Source organism: Leuresthes tenuis, unplaced genomic scaffold (assembly GCF_036924035.1).
Source record: "Leuresthes tenuis unplaced genomic scaffold, fLeuTen1.0.hap1 SCAF_3, whole genome shotgun sequence".
Taxonomy (NCBI): domain Eukaryota; kingdom Metazoa; phylum Chordata; class Actinopteri; order Atheriniformes; family Atherinopsidae; genus Leuresthes; species Leuresthes tenuis.
Window position 1 is genome coordinate 12,340,142 of NW_027325357.1, and position 21,666 is coordinate 12,361,807.

A 21,666-nucleotide genomic window follows, 5' to 3' on the forward strand; every position below is an offset into this window, starting at 1 on the left:
TTGATTTTTGATTAATCTCACTCTGCTTTGGTCTCACTCTGACCTAAGTGGAAGCTGAAGGCAGCATGCAGCACAGCTGAGAGTTCAGGCAGGAGAGGTTGGGCGGAACAGAGTTCTGAGGGGTTTCAGCTCAGAGCTTTCGCGATTAGTCTGCGGTCAGTTCACCTGCGGCAGCCAGCCTTCCAGGATGATACGTTTTTCTTTACACATGCTTGACTTTTACTGCAGAGGTTTATTAGCCTGTGTCAGCAATATGACATCCAACGTGTTTTTTTTTTATCACCAACAATTGGTAGAGGTAGAGGGTCGGTGTTGTTTTTGTCATGGCTCCAAATTAATACAGAGAATGATATATTGATACTTGCTTGTCACCTCACTAAGTGCCTCCTGGTCAGACTAACAGCTTCAGGTATTTTTGTTTATTGTGTGCAGCCTTGGAGGCTGTTCAGCACCTACTCGAGCTGAAACACCATGTGCTTCTCAGTGCACAGTTTTTATGAGGCTCAGTTTGGAGCAAAGGTCAGAGACATTTGTCTTTGTCTGGGTACTTCCTGCCGGCCTGAATGGAATCTGTGATGTTATCCTTTTTTCTATTTTCTTTCTGTAACATGTCTTCTTCCTCCTCATTTTAGATGTACTGGGTGGATATAATGGGACTATATTCGCATATGGACAGACCTCCTCGGGAAAAACACACACCATGGAGGTAGAGTATTGCTAAATAATTCAAAAGCCAGACCTTCTGTCGTGGCACACACATGCACACTGCCACATGAGCAGTTTTCTCATTTCTTTTTTTATCTCCTCCTCTGCCCTCCATGACAGTACATCCACCTCCATCACAGCCATCACTCTTTATCTCTTATCCCCAGCCTTGTGTGGGTACTCACTCCCTTTAGAACTCTCTGGTACACAACCCTATTTCTTTTAAAGTCTAAAGCCTCCCTGCTCTCCTTTACTTACTATTGTCTCTGCTTAATTTGTCCCAGGGTCTGAATTCATCCTGCCTTTTACTCACGCTTTCTCATTTTGTGTCACACAGGGAAACCTTCATGATCCCGAGGGAATGGGAATCATACCCCGAATCGCAGAGGATATTTTTGAACATATATTTGCCATGGATGAGAACCTAGAATTCCACATAAAGGTTAGTTGGTGCTTCTATGTTTGTCTGTTGATGTGAGCATTTGACACACCAACATAGGGATGTGCATGCTCAGTTTGGTTGTTCCACACTATATCAGTGGGGATTCTGCTTGAACCTCTGATGTAACCCCAACAAGCATCAATAAATCATCGTATATAAACCAGTATTTTCTCTTTTAAGCCACATTCATATCATAGAGGATAACGGTAATCCCTCACCGGCAGGAGGACAGATTACCACAACATCATTTAGCATTTTGTATTTGTATAATGAGCAGCTATCCCATTCCTCTCATTTATCACTGCTGGATTCTCCATTTATATCCACTGAAAAAAATAAACTGTTCCATGCTTTTTGTTTTGATGCAGGTCTCCTATTTTGAGATCTACTTGGATAAAATACGGGACCTTCTTGATGGTATGTTTATGCTCTGAGGCTGTGAAAGCATAACTCACATTTGATAATAAAGAACAGCTTTCTGTGGTACAGATGGAAATTTAAAGCCTCAGCGTTATTCCCAATGGAATCAGGGGCCATATGCTTTCTGTGAGGCAAACTGCAGACACCATTCAATGCTTAAACTTTGTCTGTTTTTATTTATATTAATATTTCTTCTTAAAACTAGACTCTTTCAGAATTTCTTTCTTTATTTATGCACAAAAATGGGCTTTAAAAGCGCAATATTTGGTTGTTGTGATAACAACAGATAGTAAAACTTTGGGGGTTTTATATCTATTTATTATATCTTATTTTTCATATGATGCACACAGGGGCAGTTCCAAGCAGCAGTTCACACAGACTTATTACACAGAGATATAATCAATGTAAAATTCTGGAGGGGCCTTGATAGAGACCTATCCTCAGTATCCCTGTGATTATATATTTAATGAAGACTGAGACAGTGATAAAAGCCCCCATCTGTATGCAGAAGACTTCACAGAGTCTGAGGACCATTTCAGCGATGAACAACAAAAGAAAGGAGAGTCGACAATAAGCAAGATGAATGAAAGTAGCAAAGAGAATAACACCCTGAAGAGAAATTTGTACAAAAAACTCCAGCAAAACTATTTGGGTTATAAAACAAGCACAGATACACAAGAGTCTCCAAGGAAAAACAGCCTTCACAATTCTGTGACTTTTAATTATCATTTGTACTGACTATGTGAAATTACTAATGCAGGAATGTGTGTCAGGAAATGTATTCACTGACATTAGCAGAAGCATGTGCTTAACCTCTTCGTGAAAAATATCTATATGAAAACAGAGAACATTCATAGACCATCGAATGATTATTTCATGCTGCATAAATAGAAGCTGAATCACAAATACAAAGGAGACTTTGTCAGGACTCATTATAGTTGTTGCTGAGACACGCAGATGCTTATTTGTAATTGTGCGCATACACACACGACACACACACACACACACACACATAATGCTTTGAGTAAAACTGTGTCCTCTCTCCTTATTTTTCCTCTTGTCACAGTGACAAAAACTAACCTGTCAGTTCATGAAGACAAACACAGAGTTCCATATGTGAAGGTGAGTCACCTTCAGACCTTATTCAGTTGGGCAGCAAATTATAAATGTTCTCTTTCATAATGTTGTTTTTTGTCATCAGTGGATGTTCGAAGCATACTTCAGGCAAGGGCACTGGATGCAGTGAGGCCAAGGGCGCTTTTGCTTTACATCTATGTCCTACATCATTTTTTAGACGTCGATCACCATATCCAAAAACATCAGATAGAATTAAGCAGGCAAACATAACACTTTGATGAGTGTAACATTTATATTCTCTTGATTATCTATTAATTTCCTTTCGGGGAATTAAATTTATCATACATTTTTTGTGAGATAAGGTGAAGTTCTGCTCTATTTTCAAATTTAATGCACTATTTGTCAGAAACCGGGGTTTTCACATGTAATTTCAAAGCATTGTAATCACAAGATTAGCTGTTCTATCCTCAGTGCTGGCCTCCACAAATAGTTTCTAATGCATTTCATTTTTACCCCCACCCTTGAATGTAACATGCTAGGAAATAATCTTGTCCACCCTCTGCTATAGATAAAAAAGATTGACATCACTCTTTTTTGTGGGGGTAGTAAAAGCTGTAATAAATAGTGCGTTAGCCTGGCCCAGCTAAACTGTGGCTCTTGCAAATTATAACAGAACCCACTAATCAGCACAATTAAGTCTCACTGATATATCATATTGTTCCCAATTTTACTGGGCATATGTGAATGGTAAACGGACTGTACTTATATGGGACTTTACTTGTATAGTTGACCATTTAAAGCACTTTCACACTACAAGCCACATTCATCCCATCACATACAGGCACACACGTATATAGCACATCTTAGTCTATACAATGTTACAGGCTAGACAGTGCTTCACATATTCACACACAGCTGGACGCATCAGAGGCAGTGTATGGCTTTGGTGTCTTGCCCAAGGACATGTGTCCCTGGTTAAGATGCTGAACCACACATTGCCTCTGATATGTTCATCGGTATGTGATTGTGGACAAAAAGGGTTGCATTCTGTATATGGAGTGTCTATAAAATAAGATATGTTGTATGAGTTTCTGTGTGAATAAGCAATACATGTAAACCTAGACAAAGGTTAAAAAGGCATTTAAATATGTGACAGAAACGGAGCAGTTGTTTCCTTTGTTTTTCAGTCTACTAGCTAAATATCTGTGACAGGACACGTGTCAGACAGGATGGAGTGTGTTATCCTCTCATTTATGCATGCTTACTGTTAGTTTAACTTATCCTGAATCAATAAGATTGTTTTACAGTTTTATGATGCCGACTTAAATCAAAGCCAAAATGCAAGTTTTAATAATGTATGTGTGTTCATATGTACCTGTGTTTGGTCAGACAAAAGTGTGTGCATATTTGTATGCATAATCTAAACAGGGGGTTTGCAGAGGTGGCATTCATATGCTCATACAACACATGACTCTTTGACTATGCGACTTTAATTTTTTCACAACATAAATAATGCACATACGTGTGTTTGCTTCATTAAGGGCTGCACTGAGCGGTTTGTCACTAGTCCTGAGGAAGTGATGGATGTGATAGATGAAGGGAAGGCCAGCCGCCATGTTGCTGTCACCAGTGAGTCACACTGTTGATCTTCCAGATGTTTTGACACTACCACTGTCAGGCACTTCATGTCAGATTGTTCTTCACAGTTTAACAATAAAGCGTGAGGGAAAGACCACATGGTGAAGTGCAAAGCGAGGATCACCTTTTATCTATTTGTGGGAAGCAGTGCATTGAATGAAATTTTGAGTGAAGACTCCTCTGTTTGCATCTCCTCCCTTTCCTCATTTTTCTCTCTAGACATGAATGAGCATAGCTCCCGCAGTCACAGCATCTTCCTGATAAACATCAAACAAGAAAACGTGGAGACAGAGCAGAAGCTGTGCGGGAAGCTATACCTCGTTGATTTAGCTGGTAGTGAGAAGGTAGGAAGAATGGGGAATTTTCTTTGATAACATCAAAAGTCTGTTTTTCAGTGCTATTAAGTCACAATATTTGATGTTGATTGGATTTTATAACTCGGGGACCAGATGCCTTTTCTAAGAAATGTTGTTTGCAGACTTCAAAGCAGCAGAAAAGATTATCTTAGAACTCTAAACTTCACCTTATAAGCTTTTTTCAAACACTTATTTTATGCAGCTGCACTGCAAATATATGTATTGAAATCTATCTTTATGGAAAAAAAAATCACTTTTAGAGAGTGAGGACTGAATCTTGTTTTTTGGGGGTGGGGGGTGTGAGGTTATTGAATCTGCAATGAGCCTGATGTTTCTTAGACTTTGCTCATTTTGGGGCAGTCTTTTGGTTCCACTGATTAGTTCCTGTTTGAAGCCAGTAAACATTTCTGGTGCCTCAAAGAACAAAACAAAACAAAACAAGCTGGAGGACTTATTTCTTGGGTGAAATCTGAGCCAGCTCTCTCCAGCCTAAAAGCAATCAATAACCAGGAAATCGGTCATCTTCTTAAGTGCAAATATGAAATACATTAGCGACACTGCTAACATGGTCCTTTACTCCCTGTTATAACCTTGAGTTGATAGCAGTAACGAAAAAAAAAAAAATGGAAGAGTGGGCTAAGAACTGCAGGGGTCTGTATAGTCTGGACTGATGCTGATGGCTGTGCTTGTCTGCTAAAAAGTGCTGATGTTGGATCTGTAAGTTGTCTTGATCATCCCTGGGGAACAATGATGAGGGGCTTCTGCTCCAGCAGCTTCTTAGGCTTTTGGACTAAATATTATCGACTGGACAAAACAGGGAACTGATGCAAGCTTTACATGGGGCTTTGATGGGACAACCTGCTCTCCTCTACTATTAAGTTCGCTTGTTATCTTGCTTTAAATAATTCTGCCCTATGACAGTTATGACAGGATATGCTGTGCTTTTCTTGTAAAGACTGAATCTCCTGCAAGAAATCTGCTGTTAAATCTATAGTATTATTTGAGCTTGTTTGTTTATGTTGAGTCTTTAGAAAGCAAATCCTAAACATTTTCTGAAATTTATCACTGTGTTTTCCATAATTATCATTTATGCTGATGTGCAAACTGCCCATGTTTTGCTTGTCGAGCTGATCCGCTGCTCTCTGTAGCAATTTATTGCAGTCAATGAGGATCGTATAATGACCTCCTCCACTGTTGGCGTAGGCAGTCATTATGTGGAAGCTGTCTCAAGAATGTACAGCTACATATTGGTTTCCTGGGATCAATAGGTGTTTATATTACCAGGACAATAAACATGGTTTTGCAGCTTGTGATCAATTGATCTATCAAGCAAACTGTCACATTTTATATATGGCACCTTAAAGCTATTGACAAAATGTAGTATACAAGAAAATTGATTTGGACACTAATCCATTAAAGTTACTAAAAGACAAAAATTATAATTATATTTAAATAATAAACAAATTATGAATATAAATCTAAAGAAAATCATAACACGTTTAAAAAATAAGTAGTTTATAGCTGAAGAGCAAAATAGTAAAATGTTATAAAATGTTATAATCAGTAAAATGTTAATTGATTAAACAAATGATAAATATATAGCAAGCAAAAGATATTTAATTATTGAAAGCATTAAGTTATAAAACACCCCAGAAAAGCCAGACAAAATAGGTTAATTCTAATCAATATCTTCAGCTCCTCTCAGATCCTCTGTAAGGTTCTTCCAGTAGCTTTGATGCTGACAGAAAGCAGCGGAATATTTTCGCTCTGCTTTGTGGAACTGCTAAAGGGAAAAAAGGGTCTGAGGAACCTTTATAAACAAAAATCATTTGGTGAGGGAGTCTGGCACAAGGCCATGTAGTGCTATATACTATATAATTTAAAAATCTAAATTAAATCTAGCAGGTAATGTGACAGACTTTTCTGTAGACATTAGAGGGTACTTGTTTGATTTTGAGCACACATAAAGCTGATTTATTCAAGCTGCCTCTCTAGTTGACCAGAGAGGAAAGGATTACAATACTCCTGTGTGCTTGTTACTCTGTTCTGTGTGGATCAAAATCTCTTTCACGCTGTTCCTCAAGTGATGAAATATTATTTCTATACCCTTAACATGAGACTTAAATGAAAACCACATTAAAAAATCACTCATGGATCATGCACCTTATTAATTAATCCCTGTGTATATGTGTGTATCTGTGTCAGGTCAGTAAGACAGGTGCTGAGGGAGCAGTGCTGGATGAGGCCAAGAACATCAACAGGTCTCTGTCGGCCCTGGGGAACGTCATCTCAGCTTTGGCTGAAGGAACGGTATGTTGAAAAGTTCGTCCGCAGTACTTACCCAGTCAGTCGCTGTCTTAATGGTTTGTTTTGAAAATATTGTCACCAGGACAATATGTGTTCTTGCTAGAGTGAACACTGCAAATGTCTTGAATTCAGTAATTAGTTTCGTACCAAATGATGCAAACAGTACAAATCTCCCCAGTACAATAGGGGATGAGCTGATTTTTACTTTAAAGGAATGACCCATTTTGTGGAAATATCTTATTAGCTTTCTTTGCAAGATTTAAGCTGGATTTATTCCTCAATGTCAGATGGATTCACCCCATGCTGTACCCTTCTACACCATAGCTTCTCTTGCTTGACATGCACCTCCCCAGAAGTGTAGCTACAAGTTGTGATGAGGCAAATTTTAACAACCGTGGCTGGTCCACTACTGGATGTTTACAAGACATGGTTATTTGCTCAAGCATAATACCCCAGTGTAACAAAAATATAAAATGCAAGGAGCAATAATTAAATCAGGTTCGCTCATGGATACTAACAGAGTTAGTACTGCTTTCTTATTTTGAAAGCTCTGCCAGTCCATGCAAAGACTCACTTCAACACTCCAATACACCCCCTTATTTAATATCTTCCCTCTTTTATGTTGCAGAACTTTACAGTTTGTCATCACTCGTTTACTGTGCTCTTACTCATAAAAATAAGTCACATCCTGAAACTTTTGTTTTAACCCAGCCTCACACTAAAACAGATAATAGGTACGATCTTATCTGTGGGTTGTTTTGTGTAGGGCAGCGTCTATGTTCAATGTCAAGTACCAACGATGTGAACATGATGTTGTGAGATGTTTAATGTTTGCGTCTTCATTTAGCGATAAGTATAACAACGGCGTCACATCAAGACATGTAACTGTCCAATTTTACGAAAGGAAAAAAAATCTGAAAAAGTAGTCATTGTACAATTCTAAGTCATTATAGTCAAAGCGCAGTGTTGTGCTGTGGACCAATGAAGCAATTTTGCATATTCATACAGTCTCTTATCCAGGCTTTGCATTATGTAATCTTGGTGTTGATCTCATGTTGAAGCATAAATTTGCCTTTAGTAAATAAAGTAGCATATTTTTTTTAAGTCTCATTTGAAAATGTCATTTTCCCTCCAGCTTAACATAAAGACTAACAACATGGGATAAAAGCTAACTTGGTTATATCATAATGTCTTGAATGTATTATCACAGAGATTAAACAAACAAACAAGGAAAAATATGAGAGGTTTCACATTTTATCTAACCGAACTATAACCTTTCACTAGCTATAAATATATCATAGATGCCAAGTCATGCCAAGACAAAATATTCAAAAACTGGCATGAGAGATGAAAACAGATGGCGAATCAGGGTTTCTTCTTCTCTTGCAGCTGGTTGTAAATCTTTTGTGACATGTCAGGTGGTTTTCTGCACCCTTCACCCAGATTTATAAGTGCTGCTACAGCTGGTGACATAAACCATTTGACCCACTCTGTGGTCCTTTCGAGCCCTATCTACATAATGAGAACATTCCCTCGTATAATCTAACGCTGAGGGCTCAGGAAACTCCTCATAAAACCGGTGGAAATGCCTCACCAGTCTTAGAAATATACTGGTATTCGCTGAGCAAGGATATCTCTTTCAAAAAATGCATCCATGAGGTTATAAATGTTGGTGAATGATTCAAAAGAAAAAGAGGAATCGTGTCTTTCTTTTCTCTCTGTTGATGCTAACAACACATTTTTCAAAGAAAAGCCTGGTTCTCCAGCAGTTCAGAGGTTTTTTGAGCTTTCTAATCCTTGATTCCGTTTTTTTTATGCCTTTCTTTAAATCTTGCATTCCCTTTCTTCTCTCTTCTCTTTATCCCTTTGTAGAAATCCCATGTACCATATCGTGACAGCAAAATGACTCGCATCCTACAGGACTCACTGGGCGGAAACTGCCGCACCACCATGTTTATCTGTTGCTCTCCCTCCAGCTACAATGATACAGAGACCAAATCTACCTTGATGTTTGGCCAACGGTAACATGCATCTGTGTAGCACAATGATACACATTCCACTGTCATTTAGATGATTCTACATGTTCATTTAATACTGAATGACTCCAGTGTTGCTTTTGATGACCTTTACACAACTATGGAAGCAGGGATTGGGCTGCAGTTGGTTTTTACCTTTTCTAATCTGAAGGGTTAGATTTTATTGGCCAATTTTACCTTTTCTTTCTAAAAAATACATAGAAACACAATAACCACCATCGCTTTTGTTCACCACCTGATTTCTACCTGCCTAAGGAATATGTTATTAAGTCTGATATGAAAAGACAACTGCAGATAAGCCTTTTTGTCTCTCTAATATGTGGTACTGAACATAGCAACATGGTTTTCTCTCCATAAATTGAGCTTCAACATTACTGATAATACAGTCACAGCACTCAGCTAATTTCACAATACCTGTTTGTGTTATGATAGAGGAATAATCTATAGTCGCATACATACTTCAGGCTCTAATGATTTGTATTATGTCAATATGTTTGTAGCTGTCTGATGCATTTGGCTTGAGTACACCACTCTCTTTACATGCACCATGTAACACAGTTGGCAGAAACCCAATTTGCATAGCAATTAATGAGATGCAAACCCATTTTCAATGAGCAGCCAGGACTAAAATGTCTGTCTGACAGTTCCTTTTTCTACTTACTTTCCTTTCACTGTCTTGTCTGTATATTTTCCTGTCATGCTCCTAACTTCACACTATTTCCTTCTATTCCTCTCGTCCTTACTCTCTCTGCTTCTCACTGTATCCCTCCAATTAGAGCCAAGACCATTAGAAATACTGTATCAGTGAATCTGGAGCTCACAGCAGAACAGTGGAAGAAGAAGTATGAAAAGGAAAAGGAGAAGAACAAGACAATGAAGGAGACTATTCAAAGACTTGAGGCTGAGCTGAACCGCTTGAGGAACGGTAATACTGACATCATGCTACCTTACAAATAATCTGCATATCATCTGCTACTAGGAAACTGTGAGAATGTTTAATGTCAACACTGTGAAAAAGTACATTTTCAGCTGGGCCAGTGCATGGCATTGTCTTGCGATTAGTTGGTCCACCCAGTATGCTACAGATGGTATGGTACACAATTGTATGGACATAGACATAGATAAAGAAGAAGTCTCTATCAGTGCCCATTAGCCCATTAGCCACAGTAGATTACTTTAGTAGATTACATTACTTAGGGCCAAACAGTGGTTGCTTCCCTTTTCTTAAGCATCACCTCCCAAACTTCCAACAACCATTAACCCAGAGGAATTATGGTTGCTGGGAGGAGACCCCGGGGAAGACCCAGGACACATTGGAGAGACTATGTCTCTCGGCTGGCCTCGGGGTCCCGGAAGAGTTGGAGGAAGTGGCCGGGGACAGGGACGTCTGGGTTTCACTGTTAAAGCTGCTGCCCCCGCGACCCGACCCCCGGAAAAGCGCTAGATGATGGATGGATGGATATATGGTTGCATCGAGACAGCCCTCACTTCATAATCTCCAGAGAATAAATCCCACAATTTTTTCCCCTTTTGCTTTAAATCAAGGTTGACATTTGTAGTTCTAAGAAGAAGTCTCAAACACAACCCTAAAATTTGGTTCAGTTAGTCATGAAGCCGACAAGATGGGATATGACAGCTATCGCCATGATGGCTTCAAAACTCACATTCTCATTGTCATCAGCAACACCGCATGTCTGATAGTAAAGGTTGAAGACTGTAAATATAGTCAATGTTATACCCGCTAAGCATTAGCAGCACCAGTTTGCCTCTAAACGGTCAGTTTTTGGCACCAAATAATTAAAAAATAATCAAAGTTAGTTTTAAGGTAAGATGGTCAAGGAAAAATCTTTTTCTCGTCAAATTTCTAGTGAAATTAAAATCCAAATATTCATTGAGGTGTTTATTTTAACTCTTCATTTATCCCATATGAATACAACTGAGAACATGATTGATTTCAATATGTTACACATGAAATCGAAAACCATAACAAAAGTAGGTCCTTGTTGTAACAAGTGACTAAATGATGAATATTGATTAGTTGATTTTTTTTTGTTTGTTTTGTTTTTTTTCTACTCATATTTCATATACCATATCGACTGTTTTCCAGGAATAATTTTTTTCTCCTCTCTGCTAGAAATCTTTACTTTAGAAACACTCTCTATATTCTTAAGGTTTGTCAGAGAGGTTTATTATTATCTCAAACCTTCAAACCCTGTTTTATGCATTCTAATCCTTTAATTTAATTATATTTTATTCAATGATGAATATTTTTCTGGCTGGAGTGCTTACCATCCCAAATCCCATTTGTAAAGTCCATGATGCCATCACAATGTAACAAATAGGTAATACCTAGGTTTTTTCCCCTTCTTCCTGTCGTGTTCCCTTTTTTCCACTGAATGTATAATCATGGATAATCTAAAGATGATTATTTTCATATTGATTGATATGATTGTAAGATATTGATGCGTGAAAATAAAAACGTGGTATTTGCTGGTGAAAAGCTTTTGCCGCAGACAGATGACAGTCAAGAATGTCTCTATAGAAGAATGAGTATAGTATATTTCCCTGTACCAGCCTATTTTCATTTGTGGAAGATTGTTCACCAGCCGAAACGAAATTTTCCCCACTTGGCAGACGTTACTCTTTTTTCCATGTCAGTGCGGATTTGATTTGACTTGTCAGTAGAGATATAGAAGGAGTGTGCCCAAACAGAGCGGTTGAACCCAAAACACATAAAGGTTGGTTTCTGACTATTTCTGTTCCATTTTGGTTTTTTTAGATTTTTGCTCTTTATATAATTGGTTTCCCATCACATTGAACTGATAGCAGCCAATGTGACAGGCCTAATGTTTTATGAATCCTTATGTTTTGATATTCCTCACAGCAGTGAGGGCTCATCGCATCTACAGAAACGTTAGAACTTACCGTAACATTCTCACATAGCAGCACACAGAGACACACTTACACTCATCTGTGTTAACGTGCACACAAAAAAACGTGTGTTGGGCACTGTACACACACATTTACTCTTAATCATGGGCACACTCTCGTGCACACACATCTCCTTCTTCCGTTGAATGTTTTAAATGTCAGTGCTCTCACTGGTATTGATAATTTGATATTCAAGTCGTGTATCGAATCTTGTCTGAGTTGAAGACAACTCCCTCAGCAGTTGACCTGAATTTTAAACAAATTGTAACACATCTTTATTGAACATCTATCAGTGAAAATAATTACTTGCAATGCCTCATCCATGCGCTTGCTCTCATTCTTCTGTGCACACACACAAGTTTTCTTAGGACTCTCTTCTTCCCTGTAGAGCTCACAATTTAGTGTTTTTAATTTCCTAATAGATCATTTTGACAACATCTTCACCTCTGTTTCCCTTTCAATTGCTGCCTATTTTAGACCAGGAACTCCCTAAGGTGGGTGCTGTTGACCCCCATCTTCCACAACATTATCAAACCGTTTTGTCAAGGCTAGCTGATGGAAAGGAGCAACTGTCTCTTTCCGCTAATTCAGCTAAGTCCTCTGCTGGGGGCAATGAAGACAAATGTTTTTATGACACTTAATTCGGCAGATTCTTTTGTTGATCAGCTCACGTTGTGGTAGAGAAGCAGACCTGCCTGGTGGGGAGATTGATCGTCAAGTTAACATCCACTTAAATGCCAGCTACCAAGGATGCCCAACGAGATGATCTGCGGTATTCACCTTGTTGATCATTTGTTTAAAAGATCTATGCAGATGTTGAAAGCCTTCTTAAAGAGTCAGCAATGACAAAGAAAAAATGGAGAAGAGCCATTTAATTACACACGAAGCAATGTGACATCATGAAGCTGTGTATAAATAGCACGCCACTTCAAGTACGCTGAATGCTCAAAGAGACAGGAGCTAAAACAGCTTGCTTCGGGGGGTGGGGGGTGCATAAAGGGGACATAAAGTGCCAGTATTTCAGCTGTGAATCACGCAAGGCAACTCTAGTCGAGTCCCAAAATAGAAATATAGAACAGGAAATTGACGTAGTAGGTCCCCTTTATTAGCATAAACAACACAAAAGCTTGGACTTGGAGTTAAGATTGGATTGTCATGGAAATTTATGCTTATTTGGGGGAAATAGGGATCTTTTGTGATAGCCTTTTTTTGCCTTTCAATTAACCGGCCTATATTTCTAGAGACTAATCACAAACCCCTTGATGCTGAAGGGTGTAAAAAAACATTAAAAAACATTGAAATCCAAAGTCACTATCAACCTTTTTCTGTTCGTTCCATGCCATATTCAGTTCAATTCTTTTGTTTTGGTCTTTTTTTCTCAATTGCACCAAATTAAGTCATTTCATCTCAAGTCAAGTCAAATCTCTTTTATTTGTATAGTACATTTAAAAACACCTGAGGCTGGCCAGAGTGCTTCACAGTATAAGAATACAACAACCATAAAACACAATAAATATTACATCTGCTGGGAAGATAAAATTGCTCTGTGGCAAAGGAAGGCTGAGAAAAAGAGAAGAGTCTTTGGTTGTGATTTGAATTGCTCAACAGCAGGGAGCAGATCTAATATAAAGAGGTAAGCTTTTCCACAATTTAGTTGCAGTGACTCCAAACACTTGATCATCTTGTTTTAATGGTTTTCCAATGAACAAGCGCTTGGTGACAGTTTTTAGTGAAGTGCAAAAAGGGCATTTAAAGCTCTGAAGGACCTCTTACAGAATATCTAAATGCATTCAGAAGTAAGGAAAGGAAATGCTGAAGATATACCTACTAATATATTTTTTTACTTTGATCCTTAGGCTTGGATTTGCTAGAGATAAGAGATAAAGACATAAAATAACAAATATTTCATTCTCCATCTCTAGGTGAGAATGCCATTGTGCTGGGGCAGTTGAATGAAGAACAGGATACTCAATTCATGCCCCCAGATTCTGAGGAGGCAGCTCTTGAGAGATGCAGCCCCTGCACTCCCTGCACTCCCTGCACTCCCTGCTCCATAGCCTCCTCCATTGTGGTTCACATCTCTGAGGAGGAGCGGCAAAAGTATGAGGAAGAGATCCGCAAGCTTTACAAGCAGCTGGATGATAAGGTGACAAATGGATGCAGCATGAGGACCATTAGTACATGAAAAAAGCTGGTTACACAGCATATCTGGGATTTGGACCATATTAAGCACACATTAATACAAATAGCATATTGTACATGTATTATTCATAGAATCGTGTAGTTAGTGGCTAATGTAGCAACTCTAAGGAATGGATATCATAGGGAAATACAGTAGCAATCTTTAATTTTGACAAGCAGCAAAGCTTTCATTTATATAACAGATCATATTTTACACATGTATTATGCTCTATAATTCTGTTTCATAATAGTGCTTTCATCAATAGTCTTTCTATATATGTAGAATCATTAGCATCAATGTGGTGTCAAAATTTTTCAGTGTTTTTCTGTATAATGTAAATGAGAATTGATATGATGCATTTAATGTTTTTACACATTTATACATTTCTGAGTGTACTACATGTAAGGTAATCCACCAGAATGCATACAGTTTATTTTTTCATACTTATGTAGTACACCGGACATAATAGATATGATGCAACAATGATATTACGTGCAGCATGTCTGGTTAAAGGTGATATTTAGCTTTGATTGTATTCATACCTTTGCACAGTTAAGTATAACCTTGCTGAAAATGCCTAGCTGTGATCAGACGCAGGGCCCATAAGAGCCTACTGTACAAGTGAGCATACAGTAATATATACCACTGCAAATCAGCTGTATCAATTCCATGTGTCTCTGTCCCACTGAAGGATGATGAGATTAACCATCAGAGCCAGATGGTGGAGAAGCTGAAGGAGCAGATGCTCGATCAGGAGGAGGTAAAGGATCTTGGTTTTACATCTTTTCAACAGTTAGGTTAAACAGCTCACAGAGGGCTGCAGTTCCTGCAAGTAAGCCAGCGTAAGTCACAGTTTAAATAGGTGTTAGCTGTGAAAGTATTTTCTTATACTGCCCTTGAGATTAATGAGATGGAAAAATAATCCTTTTCAAATGTCAGAAACCACTCGAGGAAATTAAAATGTCTTTGCTTAATCGTAAGTGTATTTATGTTAACAGCAGTTTGAAATAGAAAATATTTCAGTGGCTGCTTAGTACAAGTTATTCAGAAAAGAATCAATACAACGACAGAAGAAGGACTGCAGCTTGATGTCCAGTTACTGCAGATAATGTTAATTTTATAACACATTTAATTTACTTCTTTTTTAAGCAGTCATTATTTTTTTTGTCTGACAAACAAACAAGTAAAAGGCCCCGAGTGATCTGATATGTGATTCCGTCTATTATGAGTGATTGATGACACCAGCTGTGTGAGTTTAATGATCCTTCATTTAACATGGCATGGTTTAAATCACTTAATTACAAACATATACTTATTTGAGACTGGAGTGGAAAACAGCCCTTTAGATAATTACTTAAAAGGTAATTACTGAAAGTTTTAACAGTATGTCTTTATATTAGAGGTGACACAACCTAAAGCAGGCTTTGGTTTGTAGTACATAACTAAGAAAAGGTCTCCACATTTGCTAAATGTGTTCATTCATATCCTAAAAGGGTCCTGCTGTGCTGAGCCGACAAAATGATAACCACTGAGCCACAGACTGATGTAGTTCCATCCATTTGTTCAAACAGACGCTGTGTGCTTGTGTAAATACTCAGGAACCCTGGGAGGAGCAACATCTACATTTAATGACAGCCATTCAGGGATATGACCCACAGTGGGAGACAGCAGTTCAACAAACACCATGGTGGCAAAATAAAATCAGTTCAAACAATTTATGTTCATCATCCAACATGAATATTTAAATTGTGTTTCATCTGTTCAGTTACACTTATATTGTGTAGTAGGGTTTGTAAACATATCAATTATTTCCAGGAGAACAGGATAAAAAAAACACAATCATGTTTAATCTAAACCTAGAGCTTACTATCTATTTTCCTTTTCTTTAAACAAATCTCTCTAATTACACAGTTCATATTTAGCTGAATCTCTGTGTCCTTCAGCTTCTAGCATCATCCAGGGGTGACAGCGAGAAGATACAGACGGAGCTCGGCAGACTGCAGACTGAGAATGAATCTGCTAAGGCGGAGGTGAAGGAGGTCCTTCAGGCCTTGGAGGAGCTGGCAGTAAACTACGACCAGAAGAGCCTGGAGGTTGAAGAGAAGAGCATGCAGAACAAGCTCCTCGCCGAAGAACTCGCTAAAAAGATGGTGAGTCTGCTTTCTGGAGGCTTGTGTTTCAATCATGCTTAATCTGGAAAAAAAAAAAAAAAAGGAGGAGAGAGGATGAAAATGAAAGCAAAGATGAGGAGACAAAGGGCGGTCTTGAAATTAATAATGAAATCTGTCCATCGGTCCAATTAAGGCCCAAACTGAAAAGAACGTACAACAACTAAATCAAAGTTAAATTTGAGAGCTATTGAGATTTGCATGAAATGAAAGATAAGATCATTTATTTTTACCACTATCTGCAGTGATAAATAGATTCTTATATGAAAAACAAAAAAATTTCTTAAAACTGCTGTTACTGACAGCCACCGAGGGTACGGTATTGACTCTTCTTGATAGATACTAAAATCACTGTGATTTTCATTAAATAGCTTGTTTACATGATAGAAGGAGTCAGTGCTGCCAAAGATGATATTTTAGTAAATAAAATCTGGTGTTGTTAACCTATAAATCCTTTGACAGTTTTTCTTAATGAAGTCACGATTTATTAATTAGGAAATTGATTAATAGAACCAAACCTGCTGCAAATTTAACACATAGCTACAACTATATCTTACAGTCTTTCCTAATGATTGTACATCACAGTGATATATACTCTCATGTAAATGAGAGTTAACAGTTGATTAAACACTACCAACAGATAACTGTTATTTATCATCATAAAATAATGCTTTCTGTCAGTCGACTCCCCCACACGCTAACTCAGGAGTGCAGATTGTTTGACTGATGACAAGCCCTGTTTTAACTCTGCCAGAGAAAAGAAAAGAAAAGAAAAAAACGCTCTTAGAGCAGACGTTACATCAGGCTTAAGAGCGTGATTTAATACAGGTTACAGGTTGAAGAATTGTTATACTTTTTAATGTTTTCTATCACATACTAGAGTATAACAAAACTACAGCTGACATTTTAAAACTTATTAAGTGATAAAGACAATCTAATTCTAAAGGATCAGCGAGTGGGTGATTAGTCATTTCATGCACTTTATAACAAAGCAAACCTACCGTCTTTTTATGTTAGAGCAGGAGATGAATCATCAATCAAGACAGAAAGGAAAGACAAAAGTGAACAGCTCCAGTCTTTGTTGAGTTGGATCTCTCATCGTTGTCTCTATCGAGTTGCCGGTTTCACGCACGGGTGTCCTGGCAGGCTGCTACAGATGGTTGGGCTGATGTGGCTGCACTGGGGAAATCACTGTCTGTTATCAGTCTCATTTGTTTCTGTTTTCTGCATAAATCTAAAATGCCCTATAAAATCTTGATGTGCATAATCCTCCTGTCTAAAAAGAGTGGTGCTCGTGGTCACGTTTGTAATTAAAGAAGTGTGCCTGAAGTCCCTTCACTGCACCAGCACAAATTGCATCCAGACAGGAAATCTTCTTTGAGTCAGGATAACTGGCAACCTTCACTAACACAATAACTCACAGTTTTAAAAATCACAAAAACACCATCTAACTTCATCACAACTGCTAAAGTCAATTATACGCGCTGAAGCAGAGACACTCCCCCATGTTACGGAAAATGAAAAGAGTGAGCACTGCTCAGAATGACCACTTTTCTTTCTGAGTTTCTGCATTTATGTGACAAAAATACATTCAATTGAAGTGAGTTATCAAACACATATTTCCACAAATTGTGGAACTTTGTGAATAACATTAACCAAAAGTTGCACTTTAAGTATACTCAAAATAAAACTAAAAAGGAATTACATATAATAACTTCCAAGGATTAAGTTCAGATAGCATTAAGCTGTCAGTCAGACCACGTCCACGCAGTCCTGATGGAGTTTTTGAGTGTTCAACCAAACACTTCCTACTAGTTTTGATTGCAGTTTAATCATGACTATGCCGAATAAGGAAGTGTCACACTTTAAAAGAATATTGTTGAACATTAGATAATTGATTAGAGACCACTGGTCAAATACAGTTATCTTGACTTACTCAGTCAACCAAGTGTGCTATTATTCATCCTTATAAAACCTCTTTAATATTTCATGCACTGTTTTACGTTCTGCCAGAGGGCCGTCTTCTCCATCTATGTCTTCCTCAGAAGCTGGTTCAAAAACTGATGAGAGGAGCTGACAATATAATGACTCACTGCACAATTTAGTCCACTAAACCCAGCTGGCAGTGCCATTCATCCTCAATCATTTCACTTAGCATAACTTCTCTGTCTGTTCTGCCCACGCGTCTCACCTGACAGGACTCCTTCTCAGGGACGTCACCTGGCAGTCTGACAAGATGTGGAACCAAATACAAGCAAGATTTCAATATAAGTGAACTCAAGATAAAGACTTCAGCCTCTCTGGGGTTCTGCTCAACTTAATTTTGGCTCATTAGGACTACTTTCTGACTATCTGCATCCCAACTGTTTTGATAATGTGCAGCTTTGAAGTTTTTAGAATCATCTCGATGTACAGTAGAACTGGGACACTGACCTAGAAGAATGGTGCCGTAGAGTCCATTCATCATTCCTCTCTCAGGTTTCTTCATCTCTGTTTTCAGTGGAAACATCTCTCTTCCTCTGCAAGAGGCCATGTCATCACTCACCGTCACTGGCATTCATCAGAGTGCCTTGAGTCCCTTTCCATCATATTGATTAACTCCATTAATCCATTCAATGGTCTTCTTGTCAGTGTCTCTTCATAAATCTTTATTAAACTAAACAGAAATGTTTCATGACCTTTCGACCACCTCTTTTGGTAGTGGTAGAGATGAAATGGAGAAATGGATAAAATAGTGAATGTTACTGTATTTAAGGCAGAAGAAAAGGTCAAAAGTTCCATCAAAAAGGAGCTGAAGTTCCTTATTTCTCTGGGAAAATGTCTTCTAAACTGAAACACCTTAAATGTTTTCTGCAAACCTGAGATCCTGGAAAAATGAAAATCCTTGTTATATTTCATTCTGTTGTTGTTTCTCAGTCTCACAGTTAACCTCTAAATTGAGAGCAAGAACTGTAATGAGCATGTTGCAATGCCTTGTTGTGTTTTTGAAAACTTGTGGGCTTGAAAGACTTGGGAAGCGTTTTCATCTTCTGAGCCAGCTGGATTCTTGTGAGATTTGCACAATCACAGTCCAAAAAGAATCCATCATGCCGGCAGAAATCCATCATTTCATGTCTCCAGTTGAATAATCTGAGAATCAGCTTTCCTGATGTTGGGCCCTCTTACAAGAAGATGGAAGAACAACTTATATATCTTGCCTGTGCTAACGATCTTAAATGTCAGCTTAAAAGGAAAGGTGGTATATGTTACATAAAAGCATGTAGTTTATTTTCAACAGATTTGCAAATTATTCAATGTCTGACAAAAAATTACTGTCATGGTTTGTTGATCAGGACTTTGTTATTTTTCTTTTTGTTCCCACTGATCATCTCAAGTATCAGTAGCTTCAGCATGAATAATCTAATACAGTGTGTGTGGGTTTTTTGGTCTCAATAACCAAGCATGTCTTTTAACTACTTTAACTACTCTTATCTACTGATACTTATGTACTTTTAGTACTTTCTACATTGCACACAGTATCTCAAGTAAAGCATGAAAAGTCAATGTTCCTTTCAGTGCTCAGGTGAAAACAGCCTAAAACACAGTCTTCTGTGTCCCTTTTGGCATTCTTCTTCTCATCCTCTCTTCAACAGAGTTCCTCTCTTACCTGCCTTTTTTTATTTCTCTCCCCAAACACCTCTTGTTTTTCTCTACTCACTCCCTCGTTTCCCTCCTCTTGTCCCACAGGCCCACCTCAGGGCTTTAGAGGCGGAGCTGTCCCGTATCCAGGAAGTTAGCAGCCACCAAAGAAAACGCATCGCTGAGATTCTCAATGGGCTCATGAGGGACCTGCGTGAGTTCAGCACCATTGTTGGAAATAGGGAAATCAAGCTGGTGAGTGGAGCAGAAAAGACACATTTAGAGTCATATTCACTTTGCCATGGAAAAACATACTAAAGAGAGGAGAAAATACGAATCTCTCATTCTTTTCTGCTACACTAGAATGTCTTGATTATAAAATCCAAGGATGATTTATATTTCCATCTTCATCTGTAATATTTAGATTTATCTGTATATTTCCTTCATACTCTACAGCCCATTTCAGGGCAGCTGCCACAGCATCTTCTCGATGGTGCTGTTAACCTAATGGTTATGAGCACAAGGTTCCTAGAAAGTCTAAGATTTTTCCCTCTCTACCGCTTTCATTTCCCAGCTGTCTTTGAATTGCCCCCGCTCAATCTTGATCAAACATTGACTTTACTACTCTTTCAATCGTCTCTCCTTCTCTGTACCGTATTCATCTCCAGCCCATGGAGATCACCGGTGTGATTGAGGAGGAGTTCACGGTCGCTCGTCTCTACGTCAGCAAAATAAAGTCAGAGGTAAAGTCCATGGTAAAGCGTTGCCGGCAACTTGAGAGCCTTCAACTGGAGTGTCATCGCAAGATGGAGGAGACAAGCAGAGAGCTGTCGTCGTGTCACCTCCTGATCTCACAGGTGACGACTCAGAAGCTGGTATTAGCTTAGATATAAGATAAAAGGAAAAAGCTCAAGAATAAAAAGACATCTGGTGTGGGAAATAATTTTTTTTTTACCAGAAGGAAATAACAATGTTGTTGTAGGAAAATAGGGCAATAGAGACTGAAACCTCCCAGTGCAAAATATTAATTATCATCACAGTAACTCTTAAGCACACTCGTCTTTATCATTGTAATTACCATAGCCCGTAGTTGTGTAATCCTTTGTGTGATGCAAATTACTTTTACGAAGAGCTGTATGCTTTAAAGCATCATTTAGCTGTTTATGGAGATTTTACATTTCAGCGCACAGGAATCTTTCTTTGGGCACACTGCTCTGTCTCAAAGTATTGCCTGTTTTATAGGGTTGCATAAGGTTTTATAAAGACTTCATACTGTTTGACTAAATTCTGGTGAATAATGGTGACAAATATGAATATTCGACTATATTAATTCAGCCAAGAAGAAAAAGACATCTTGTGTTTGGTGTTGTGTTATTCAAGATGAGGTTTGTGCTCTTTCTGCATCTCTGATGTTGGTTGTGATTTTCAGCATGAGGCAAAGATCTGTTCTCTTACGGAGTACATGCAGAGTGTGGAGCTGAAGAAGAGACGGCTCGAGGACAGCTATGACTTACTGACTGAGGAGCTGGCCAAACTCCAGGCTCAAGGTACAGTCAAGCAATAACTGAGGACCAGCAGTATTTCTATCAATCCTTTACATCAGCAAGGAAAAAGAAACACAGATAATCATCAAAAAACATAAAAAGCCCTGACCTGTCAGGGAAACATCAGCTTATCATCATCTTATCAGGTCATTTGAATTCATCCTAGTTCACTGCAGTCTGTCCTGATTTGTCTGGATCAAAGCAGGCTGCCCAATAGCCACCATTTACAAAACCATGCTGCC

At 38.4% G+C, this 21,666-nt stretch overlaps 1 protein-coding gene across 3 annotated transcripts in view; it reads left to right on the top strand.

The window, feature by feature from the left end:
• Window positions 1-21,666, top strand: part of kif5ab (kinesin family member 5A, b) — a 61,475-nt gene that overhangs the window by 21,507 nt on the left and 18,302 nt on the right. For all 3 annotated transcript variants that reach the window (XM_072381833.1, XM_072381831.1, XM_072381832.1), the window contains exons 3-17: window positions 633-706; window positions 1,043-1,147; window positions 1,516-1,564; window positions 2,634-2,689; window positions 4,186-4,273; window positions 4,502-4,626; window positions 6,844-6,948; window positions 8,818-8,966; window positions 9,758-9,906; window positions 13,835-14,058; window positions 14,786-14,854; window positions 16,038-16,244; window positions 19,989-20,135; window positions 20,549-20,737; window positions 21,310-21,427. In XM_072381833.1, coding sequence (XP_072237934.1) covers window positions 633-706; window positions 1,043-1,147; window positions 1,516-1,564; window positions 2,634-2,689; window positions 4,186-4,273; window positions 4,502-4,626; window positions 6,844-6,948; window positions 8,818-8,966; window positions 9,758-9,906; window positions 13,835-14,058; window positions 14,786-14,854; window positions 16,038-16,244; window positions 19,989-20,135; window positions 20,549-20,737; window positions 21,310-21,427 — 1,854 coding nt within the window. The remainder of the gene's footprint in view (window positions 1-632; window positions 707-1,042; window positions 1,148-1,515; window positions 1,565-2,633; window positions 2,690-4,185; window positions 4,274-4,501; window positions 4,627-6,843; window positions 6,949-8,817; window positions 8,967-9,757; window positions 9,907-13,834; window positions 14,059-14,785; window positions 14,855-16,037; window positions 16,245-19,988; window positions 20,136-20,548; window positions 20,738-21,309; window positions 21,428-21,666) is intronic.